The following is an 11180-nucleotide window of genomic DNA, read 5'->3' as shown; positions in this document are numbered from 1 at the left end:
CAGCCGCGGTGACGAGGATGGCGCGGTAACCGCACGGGGCTGCGCGGGGTGCCCGGTCCCCCTGGGGTGGCCTCGCTCCGCGCTGTGGCCGCGCAGGTTCGCGCGGCCGGCGGCGCCGCGCGGGGGGAGGCGGCGTGCGAGATAAGATGGCGGAGGCGGTGGGCGCGCTTCCTTATAGGCCGGGCAAGGAAGAGCCTGCCGTGACGAGGTGGCCGAGTGGTTAAGGCGATGGACTGCTAATCCATTGTGCTCTGCACGCGTGGGTTCGAATCCCATCCTCGTCGGGAATCATTGCTTTTCCCTATTTTTTTTCCTCCCCCATTTCTGCGGGAAGCACATCCCCTCGGATACGCGGAATTCCCACCTCTCCCCTCGGGGAGAAGGGGAAGCAGAGATGCCACCCGGGACAGCCAGAATGGAGCATCCTGAGGGCTTTAGGACCACAGCCGGGAGCGTCCTGAGGGATTCAGGGGTCAGAGCCAGGACATTCCTCAGTGTCCTGAGGAATTTAGGGGCCACAGTTAGGATGAAGTGTAAAGACAGAATTACAGAATCATTTAGGATGGAAAAGACCTTTAAGATCAAGTCCAACCCTTCACCCAGCACTGCCAAGGTGTATCCAAATAAAGCTGTACGAGGGAAATGAATTCTTCTAAGGAACTACATTTTGTGCAGAAAAGTTTCTGCCCACAAGCAGGACCCAGTATTTACCTCAGAACCCACCCGATATGGGAATTTATGACAGGACATCTCCAAGAGTGACATCTTCCCTGCTAACAAAACAGCAAACGCTGTTTTAACTTTAAATAAAATTAAATACAAAGCGGTTGGTGGTAGGATCGTTGTGAAATCAAGCCTAGATCTGCCTTGTTTAAAGTATCCTGGAAACAGAAGCCCAGGGGTTTCTTGACCAGGAATTAAAAGATGTGAAAGGCAGTAATTATTCCAGGAAAAAGGGAAAAGGTAGAACTGATCTCCAGTTCCTCATCAGGCCCTTTGGCCCCAGCCTCCAACTACCAGCCCAAGCCAGGAAAATTCCTTTCAGGGGCTTATTTCTTGTAAAAATTTCTTACCAAACACCTCCCACTGTAACTTGGGACATCTCAAAGTATAATATAACTGTTGTCCCTACATCCTTCCCCTTACCGCTGCATCCAAATCCAGTAACAGCTGCAGCCACCCTTTTTTATACACTAAAGGTGCCCAAGTTTCATTTAGTTCCATGAAATACGTATTTCAGTGTATGAAAAATTTAAAGAACACTGATTTTTAGCATCATCTCTCCAAATATCTGTGATTAAGGTAGAATGTGGAAGAACAAAGCTCAAACCTGAGTGAATTTTTATGGAAATATTCAACACATCAGCTGGATGACCCAGCAGAGAAAGAAATCACTTGGCTCCTTTGAGCTACTGCAAGTATGCACTGGATTGTTCTGGTTTAGTATCCACATCCTGATCCTGGTGACATCATCAAGTGACTTTAGAAGGAAAGTTGTAATTCCTGTGGGATAGCTACCTGAGGTCCCCAAAATTATTATAACAGCCCTCCCAGAGGCCAAGGACTGACTGTGTAAACACTGGTGAAAATAAGAGCTATAGTGGTATTTATCATTCTGGGAATATATTAATATAAAATTACTCTTTAATAAGTATTCTGGTTCATAGAGCAGCTTTTGTTTATCCTGAAAGGCGACTGTCACACTGAATTGATATTAAACAAATCTCTTAAAGACAAAATCTGGGGACCAATACCTCCAAAGCCAGGCCCAATATCAAGACATCAGCACCCAGAACTACTAACCTTAAATTAAATAATTATTTGAACGAATACTGGTAGAGGAATTTTAAAGGCAAGTTGACCTTGCTGACAAACAGCAGGCACAAAACAAGTTGGGATCACAGTGCTCTGGTTTTACCTCACAGCATTCTCAGTGACAATATTTGACTTTTAAAATCAATCTGACAATAAACCACCGTAAAAATAGAGGGGTTTATGATATGACATCCAGCAGCTCGTATTTTAAGACACAGGAACCCAGCAGGCAAACCAGTTATTGACTTTTAGTGCATGCACTTCATTATCCATGTGGATAATCGATCCAGAATCCACTGAGGTGAAGGCAAAGCTGCCTGTGACCAGCAGAGTTTGGTCTTTGTTGCCCTCAAGTGCCAGATCACTGGGGGGCAACATAAACCTCAGGCCCCGTTTCCCTGCTCATTTTCCACAGTGTCAGGAGTCAGGACAGAGTGATCCTTCCCGCCCCAGCTCCAGGCAGTTTGTTCACCTCAATAACATTGAAAAGTCAGTCTTTGGTCTTCCCAAGCCGTTTTCCCAGCCAGCAGTGTCCATAGGTGTCAAGATACCCTTGGTCATTCCTCCCAGTCATCCATTGCCCACTCGGGCATGTCGGAGCAATACTCAAACCCTGCTCCCTTGTAGCGCAGGGCGTGGAGGAACATCACCAGCTCCTTGGGAGAAGGGTCCTGCCTGCTCATCCTACACTCCACACATAAAGGGTCCTTCTCTTCCCAACCCTTCTGTCCCGTTTGCCCGTCCTGATTCCCACATGAACCGAGTTCTTTGTCTTTCTCAAGCGTTTCCTGGTTGATATCAGAGTTTGGTGGACAAGCCGCTATGTCATTCCTCTCAGGATCCTTCACATTCCTCTCAGGATCCTTCACATTCCTCTCAGGATCCTTCTCGTCCCTCTGAGGATCCTTCGTGTCCCTCTCAGGATCCTTCACATCCTCAGCAGGGCAGGAATTCCCATTTAGAGGGTCAGCCTCTGCAGACTTTGTGCAGTCACCTGAATCCCCACAGTCTTTATTTTCACCACCGGAGTTCAAGTCCTCCTCGGAAATACCCAAGATCTCCAGGCTCTGCTTGGAACGATGCTCCTCCACCAGCGCCTTCAGGAGCTCCTCATCCGTTTTCCCGATCTTCCCGCCCTTCCCCCTGTCAGGACCCCACGCCTCCATGTTGTAGATGGGATCGTTGACGATGGGGTGCCCCAGATACTGGAGGTGGACCCGGATCTGGTGCGTGCGGCCCGTGCGGGGCAGACACTTGACCACGCTGGTCTTCCCGTTGTAGCTGAGCCTCTGGAAGATGGTTTTGCAGGGTTTCCCTCTGGGATCCACGCGGCACACTCCCACCTTGTAGGAAACGACCAGGACGGGCTCTTCACAGACCACCTCGTGCTCTGGGAACTCCCCCACCACCCGGCAGACGTACTCCTTCTCCAGCTACCGGGAGACACAAAGAGGAAGGCTCAGGAAACACAGCGGAAAATACACCCAAGCCCCATCCTTACTCCTCCTCCCCTTTCCCTTCCATGAAATACATCCATAGGCAGCATTTTATTACAATAGGAGAGGGGAAAAAAAATTAAATAGGCTATTTAAAGCCAAATTCCCCTCACATTTTCCCCAGTTAGCTGGGAAATCAAGGACAGAAGGGTCCGGCCTGTTTTCCCTCATATTAAATCCAGGAGCCATCTCTCTGCAGCCTTTAGTTTACAGCCCTGAAGCCAAGCCTTGAAAGAGTTTTGTTTGGGTCAAGAGACTCTGGAAAAATGGGGATTTGAAAGCCGAAAGACTGGACGATTGACATGTGTGCACTCACAAATAAACCTGCTCTCTGTTTTGCACAATCCCAGTCAGTTTGCACAGTCCCTTGGGACAGTCCCTTAGGGGAGGAGATCCCTCCCAGTCCGATATTCCCAAAATCAGTTAAATGGTTAGGGGGTTCAATCTAATGTTTTCGATTAATATTACCAAATATTTCAATCTAATATTATCAAAATCAATTAAACTTCAAGGAGATCCCTTCCAACCCAATATTACCAGAATCAGTTGAATTTTCAGGAGACCCCTTCCAATCCACTATTATCAAATTCAATTAAAGTTTTAGGAGATCCTTTTCAATTTAATATTACCCAAATTCAATTACATTTTTTAGGAGACCCCTTCTAGTCTAATACTACCAAAATCAATTAGTTTTCAACTTAGTATTTTCAATCTAAAATTACCAAATTAATTTAAACTTTTAGGAGATCCCTTTCAATCCACTATTACCAAACCCATCTGAATTTTTTCTCTGCCTTTATCTCTTGATGTTTCTCATCCTTAATATGATAAAAACAGCAACACAACCACGAGCTGTTTGGGGAACTTGGGCTCATTTAGACCTCAAGTTCGGTTGACTCAGGAGATCTCTTTCAATCTAATATTACCAAAATCAGTTCAATTTTTAGGAGATCATTCCAATCCAATATTACCAGATTCAATTAAATTTTTAGGAGATTCTTTTCAATGCAGTCTTACCAAAATCAGTTCAATTTTTAAGAGATCCTTTCCAATCCAATATTACCAAAATCAATTAAATTTTAGGAGAACCCTCTCAATCCAGTCTTTCCAAAAAAAAAAAAAATCAATTAAATTTTATGAGATTCCTCTCAACAAAACATTGCCAAAATGAGTTATATTTTTAAGAGATCCCTTCCAACCCAGTATTACCAAAATCAGTTACATGTTTAGGGTTTTCAACTTAACATTTTCAATCCAATATTACCAGAAGCAACTAAATTTTGAGGACATCCCTTCCAAGCCAACATTACCAAAACCAGGTAAATTTCGAGGAGATCCAATCCAATATTATCCAATTCCAATCCAATATTATCAAACTCAATTAAATTTTCACTCTGCCTTTATCCTGTCAAGGATGAGAAGCACCAAGAGGTAAGAACAGCAACTCGACCACAACCTGTTCAGGGAACTCGTGCTCGTTTGGACCCCAAATCTGTCTGACTTTGGGCCAAACCTGCTGCAGGAGAACACGGTACCAACGACTCCCGGCCCCGCTGCTCTCTGACCTGCCTCTCCCGGACCTGCTCGTCGATCCTCTTGGACACGGCCGCGGTCTTGGCGAACATGAGGACGCCCGAGGTCATGCGGTCCAGGCGGTGCAGGGTGTGCAGCTCCGTCAGCCCGTGCTCCTTGCCCAGGATGAAGATGACGGTGTTGTGCCGGAACCTGCCGCAGGGGTGCACGGGCAGCGAGGAGGGCTTGTCCACCACCACCACCTCCTCGTCCTCCGCCAGGATCCGGAGGGGCTGGGCAGTGACCGGCGGCTCGTGCCGGTGCACCGTGTTCCTGAGGAAGTCGTTGTTCTGCAGGGAGTACGGGCAGTCAGCCGGGATCCAGCCTGTGGACACCCCCGCTCAGTGTGGTCACGCACAGGGAGCTTGACCCTGTGTGTGTGTGTGTGTATGTATGTGTGAAACTAAAGCCCTTTTCTCCTGGACCCCGGATTTAGGATAATAACAGTGCGTGTCCCCGCATGAATCCCGTGGCATATATTCCCATTCCCAGGGGCCTGTGGGGTACATCTGGAGCTGCAGGGTCCACACGCCCCCAACCCCACAGGGGCAGGGATGCCCCGGGAGCGCCGACTGTCCCCTCCAACCCCTCCCCAGGGTTATCTGACCGCGCGGCCCGGGGGTCGCGCACCTTGAGCACGACGTGCAGGTCGCGGACGGGCTCCTCGTTGAGGCGCAGGCGGCCGGCCCGGGCGGCGGCGCGGTAGAAGTCGAGGGGCTGCGCGCGGAACTCGGTCCCGAAGACGTGCAGGAGGCTGCGCCCGACCCAGCGGCCCTTGCAGTAGGTGCGGAAATCGAAGTAGTAGGGGCGCACTTTGCGCAGCCCGCCCTCGAAGTAGTACGAGGTCTCGGCGAAGTGCTCGGCGCCGAAGCTCACGCCGGTGCTCAGCTTCCGCGGCGGCGGCACGTACGCGCTCGCCGCCCAGCCAGCCGCCGCTTCTTGGGGAAGCCAGCGCCGCTACCCTTCCTTGACCCCGTGTGGGCCCCGCCGGCCCGAATCCCGGCTCAGAGCCAATGGCCCCGCAAGTGGAAGCAGGGCGCGACGGCGGCGGGCCCCGCGCACCCACGTGGCACACACCGCGCAGAAGCGCAGCCCGTGACGCATCACTGCGCGCCGGGCGGCGCGGCCAATCGGCGCAGCGCATCTCCAGAGGCCACGCCCCCAGCACCGCCCGTCCCTTTCCCGCTCTTTTCCCGCCCCCCCCAACGCCTCAGGAGGGCGCGGGACGGGTCGGGGGCGGCAACAGCGTTATTTACCTTTATTTACCGCCTTCCTTTACCTCATAACAGTCCCCTCCTCAGAACTGTCCCAGTAGTGAGCCCCGAGCCTCAGCGCAGTCCGCCGGCCCCTCGGGAGCCTCCCCAGTCACCGCCCGCAGGAGGGGCACGGCAGGGAAAAGCCGAGAAATGAGCATTTTTCATAACCCCAGACACGGAAAAGCCAAGAAATGAGCGATTTTCTTAACCCCGGAATTTTTCATAACCCCAACAGAAAAAAAAAAAAAAAAAAAAGCCGGGAAATGGGAATTTTTTATAACCCCAAACAGGGGAAAAAAAAAGGCCAGAAAATTAGCACTTTTCATAATCCCAAGCTGAAAAAAGAAAAGGCTAAGAAATTAGCATTTTTCATAGCCCCAAAGAGAAAAGAAGCCAAGAAATTAGCATTTTTTCTTAGCCCTGAAGAGAAAAAAAAAACCCCGAACCCACAAGAAATTAGCATTTTTCATAACCCCAACCAGAAAAAAAAAAAAAAGCCAAGAAATTGGCATTTTTCATAACCCCAAAGAGAAAAAAGCCAAGAAATGAGAATTTTTTCTTAACCCCAAAATTCAGTGTTGCTGCCCAAGATTAAATTAGTGGATGCACGACTAGAAGAGAACACGCTCCCATAATTAAAAACACACAAATCAGTCTCATTGCTCTGAGACAATAACTGTGACTTCTTTTCACCAAGCATTAAGCAGAGTAGTCGATATTAAAACTGTTTTAGTGAAGGTTTAAGTATTCCTGCCTGCTTTTGGAATTCTCTGATGTTATCTGTAGTTTATCAGAGAGGATAGCTGGAGTTATCCGGATCCACTTCCTGGAAGCTGCCGTGGCCTCCAAGAGCCTTCTCTGGTCCTGCCCCTGTTCTCCATCCCTCCGGAATGAGCTCTGCTGAAGCAGAACTTCCCTTCCCTTTATCCATGGATAAAATTTCCGTTAAAAAGCAAAACCATACCGACCATCTACAGGCCTAAGTCCCACTCATGAGCTTTCTGAGGTGCCTTTAGGGATATCCATCCATGTGTCAGAGTTCGCCCCTGAGGCAAAGAAAAACCAACAGTTACTACTCGGCTCCTCGATGGCATTACATGGGGTTTACAAACACACACAGGCTCCACGAAAAGAGGAAATAAAAGTTGGCAAACCCTATCCAAGGGGAAACACCCCCCTGCTCTCCTGCTCTGCCAAGCTGCTGTTTCCTCCTCTTTTTCTTTTTTTTTTTTTTTTTTACATCTGCCAGGGATCCAGGACTCGGTCAGCAAAGCCGAGGAGAGCAAGCAGAGGGACAGATGAAGAAGGAATGTTCCTCGGGGAAGAGCAGCTCTTTACCGAGGCCACTGCTTCTCCTTGTCAGTCAGAGGGACGTAGATGACGCCCATGAGCTGGGTCTCCACGATGTGCCCGTCGCTGGTTTTGTCGTACTGCATCAGGACCTGGTTCGCTTCCTCGGGCCCAACGGGCAGGATCAGCCTCCCGCCCGGCTTCAGCTCATTCAGCAGCTGGGAGACACAGGAGTCCGAGTCAGCGCGTCGGAAACGACACCACAACCTTCCTAAGAACTTTTCTAATCGTTTTAATGAGTCATAATTGCCACTGCAGCCGGCATTTGGCGAGGCTGCTCTTCAAGGCTGCTGCTGTGGGAGAACATGGTTTGGGAAAATTGCTGGAGCTTTAAGCTGTGCTAGAACAACTGTAACCAGCCTTGATGTGCTTCAATGAACAAAGCCTGGGGGAGAGTAATATTGGATATATTGCTGAAACTGGACACAGGGAATGCTGAATTTATAGACCACAAGGACATTTTGCAGAACCCTGAGATAAAGAAGAAACTAACGAAGACAATTCAGCAATTGTACTGAAACCCTCTCTACCCTAAAAGATAATAAAAAGACTGAAAATGTGCACTAATTAGCGCGAGAAGCGAGAAACCAATAGAAGATAGAATATTAATTAATGAAGGGAATTACGTAATTTATAGCCCACGAACAGTAATTTCTTTGTTTGCTAAAATGTGTAAGTAGTGAAAAGTTTTGAAAGTCGGTGTGCATTTAGGTGGAGTATCCCCATGCACCTGGTGCTTTGAATAAAGCAATGCCTCCTTCCTAATACTGAAAATAGTTTGATTTATCCCGAGATAGTTTGATTTATCCCAATATCAGAGAGTCTGATTTATCCCGATGTTTTTGGCAACGTGCAGAGCTCAAAAAAAAAAGAGACACTGGGAATAAGCCATGCTGGAAAGGTCACGACAAATAAGAAGCTTCTAGTGGTTCCCTAATTAGTTTTCTCACCAAAAAAAAGAGGTAGAGACACCCAGCAGGGCCACTCTCACCTCCTTGGGGACGGTCGCTGCGGCCGCTCCAACGTGGATTGCGTCGTACGGAGCCTCCTCGGGGTATCCCTGCCTGCCGTCTCCAACTGCGGGAGGGAAAACACGCGGGGAAGATTTGTTCTCACAGCAACTCAAGAGCATCCACGCAGACTGGGACGACTTCGGGGAGCAGAGCCGAGGCGGTCCCGGAGAGGAGAACCCCGGGACGGCACGGAACTCACCCGCGAGCTTCACGCGGCCGGAGCTGAGCAGCGTCGGATCATCTTCCTGGACGTTCCGGATGGATTCGTGCACCAGCTCCTTGATGTGCTCCACTCCCACAGCTTTCCCTGTCGGGCCAGTCTGGAAAGATCAACATCAGTCCAACACCTGGCACCTCCCATATCAAAGAGAGGTGTTTGCTGGAGCAGGTTGCAGTGGGAATTGGAGAGCTGGCATAAGCTCCAGAGCAGAGTTTCTGAACAAGAGGTGCAAATACTCCTGATTTTAAGGCTGAGGAATCTATCAGCTGCTTAAGGGATACACAGACACTGTCCACGGGGATTCCCAGTAGTCCTTAACTGCCAAGTCTCCAAGGATTCCCAGTAATCCTTCATTGCCAAAGAAATCATTATTTGGTAGAATTAGCAGCTTCCATGGCAAGTTCTTGACTAATTATCCTCCTGAGTAACTTGACCAGCTTTCTAGCACTTCACAGCAAATAATTCCAGGAGTTTAGAAAACAAGGAAACAGACTGTGAGTAATGAAGACATAAACTAAAAGGAACCCACAGTGGACTATCCACAGTGGATAAACACACAAAATATCTCATGGCAGATACAGCCTCCATTAGATCCAACAAAAGTATTTGTTCTAAGTACAAGCTGGTCTGGGAAGAGACTCCCCTTCCTCCCACCTCCTGCTCTCCCCACCAAGAGCACATTCCCGCTGTCCAAGCTGGGAATGGGGTGCTGTGAGCTCACCATCCTGGCAAAGCATGCAGTGAGGTATCCACTTCCAGATCCCACATCCAGAGCCTTGGCACCTTCCACCAGCTGATCCTTGAGCAGCTCCAGGGCGTGGGCATGCTGTGTGGACATGGAGGTGGGAAACAGCCCGGGTTAGTCTCCTCTCCTACCCTTTTTCCTTGTTCTCCAATTTAATCCCAGCACACCTGGCCCTGTGCCTGACACTTCCAGAGTGAAACTCAAGGGTCAGACCTGGAAGGTCTTTTGGCAGAGCCACACTTAGGAAGAGGCTCAGGAATTACATGAGAAACAGCGAGGGAAAAAATGGACAACACAGAATTCCCACCTAAGCCCACTTTTAAAGCAACTGAAAGATTATAAGGGAAACTCCTCTTAAAAACAAAAAATCCCTAAAGAAACAAGCAGGATAATCATGTGTTCCACTTCCGTACTTGAAGAAAAATGAAATATAAAAAGGGAAATAAACAATTCCTTCCATTTCTGTTTGAAGTGAAGAGTTTTCATCTTACCATGTGTGGGGCGCTGATCGTGGCCTTGTAGCCTAAAAGGAAACAGGTGACAAAGTTGTTTGATAAAGAATAAAACTGCCCATGGGAACAGTCCTTAGTTCTCCCACACCTTCCCCTAAAAATAGAATTTCACAGAATCCCAGGATGGTTTGGGTTGGAAGAGACTTTAAAGCTCATCTCATTCCACCCCCTGCCATGGGCAGACACACCTTCCACTAGCCCAGGATGCCCAAGCTCCACCCAACATGGCCTTGCACACTTCCAGGGATGGGGATTCCACAGCTAGAGCTTTTCCCAAAATGACTCACCAATGGATTGAGGAGAATCCATGTACGGGTAATACTTGATGTAGTGACCTCTGTCCGTGGCCAACAGCACATCGAAGACTCGCTGGGACTTAACAATCCCTTTTTCTGGGAAGGAAGGGAGAGAGACAGGCAGGACTGAAACCCTCACCACACCAGCAAGAGGAGATCTGAAAGGGGAAGCATGTTCAGGGAGTTTGTGGATCTGGGGGAATTCAGCCTCAATGTGAGAGGGACAGAAAACAAATGCCAATGGAAGGACATCCTTTGCCATTTCCACTACGGTCCCAGCCAGCAGCCCATCCCCAGAGGGTGTTGGTGACCTGCATCCACATTGCTGGCACTGCCACGTGTAATGGGAGACAAATGGAGTCACGTTGCATTCCAAAAAGCAGAGACTCCAGCTCAGGTTTCCACAGTGAACTGAAGAGCGACTGCTCCAGAGACATTCCACGTCCCTTCCAGCCTTTCTGGGCGAATTCTGGCAGGGACTAACCAGCTCCAGCGGCAGGGGAAGCTCAGAGCTACCTCTGTGTGTGTCCCAGCCCGCTGTCCGGAGCGGAGCGGGAGCGCCGGGCACCAGGAGCTCCAACCCCCGGGGCTGAAGGCACAGCCTGGGTGTCCAGGACATTCGGCAGCACCCACAGGCTCCGAGGTGCAACTCTTTAAAGGGCGTCACACACTTCCAGAGGCAGGGAAGGAAAGCGTGCAGAGGCTTTCCTGCCCTTTCTGGCGTAACACCTTGTCTCTGGTTATAAATAGAACGAGTTCAGGCTGGGACAAAGGCCGAAATTCAGGAATATCAACCCCAGCCCTTCAGAATGAACAGCGTCACACTAAACATCCGTGCACTGGCATTAAATATCCGCACACTGGCATTCCAGCGGATCCTGCTGGGACTCACTGTAGAGGTTGTT

At 49.3% G+C, this 11180-nt stretch overlaps 2 protein-coding genes and 1 non-coding gene across 3 annotated transcripts; 1 reads left to right on the top strand and 2 right to left on the bottom strand.

Moving 5' to 3' along the window:
• Positions 1–202: 202 nt before the first annotated feature.
• Positions 203–284, top strand: TRNAS-GCU. The gene has a single exon. It is a non-coding gene; the product is annotated as a tRNA-Ser (tRNA).
• Positions 285–1978: 1694 nt separating this feature from the next.
• RPUSD2 (RNA pseudouridine synthase domain containing 2) lies at positions 1979–5987 on the bottom strand. Its single transcript, XM_029963785.1, is given in 5 exon segments — positions 1979–3248; positions 4877–5173; positions 5514–5801; positions 5804–5821; positions 5946–5987. Coding segments are annotated over 5 exon segments (1521 nt in total). The 3' UTR covers positions 1979–2372.
• A 704-nt stretch (positions 5988–6691) lies between these two features.
• LOC103760010 (protein-L-isoaspartate(D-aspartate) O-methyltransferase) lies at positions 6692–11180 on the bottom strand (the record flags this gene model as incomplete). Its single annotated transcript, XM_008926458.4, has 8 exons — positions 6692–7185; positions 7478–7647; positions 8481–8566; positions 8702–8822; positions 9444–9548; positions 9959–9990; positions 10267–10371; positions 11168–11180. Coding segments are annotated over 8 exons (645 nt in total), but the record flags the coding sequence as incomplete, so codon positions are not given.

The sequence above is a fragment of the Manacus vitellinus genome, unplaced genomic scaffold, assembly GCF_001715985.3.
Source record: "Manacus vitellinus isolate BGI_N305 unplaced genomic scaffold, ASM171598v3 scaffold_63_pilon, whole genome shotgun sequence".
NCBI classification, from domain to species: domain Eukaryota; kingdom Metazoa; phylum Chordata; class Aves; order Passeriformes; family Pipridae; genus Manacus; species Manacus vitellinus.
Note: the sequence above shows the minus strand (reverse complement) of the source record. Positions and strands in the feature narration are given on the sequence as shown.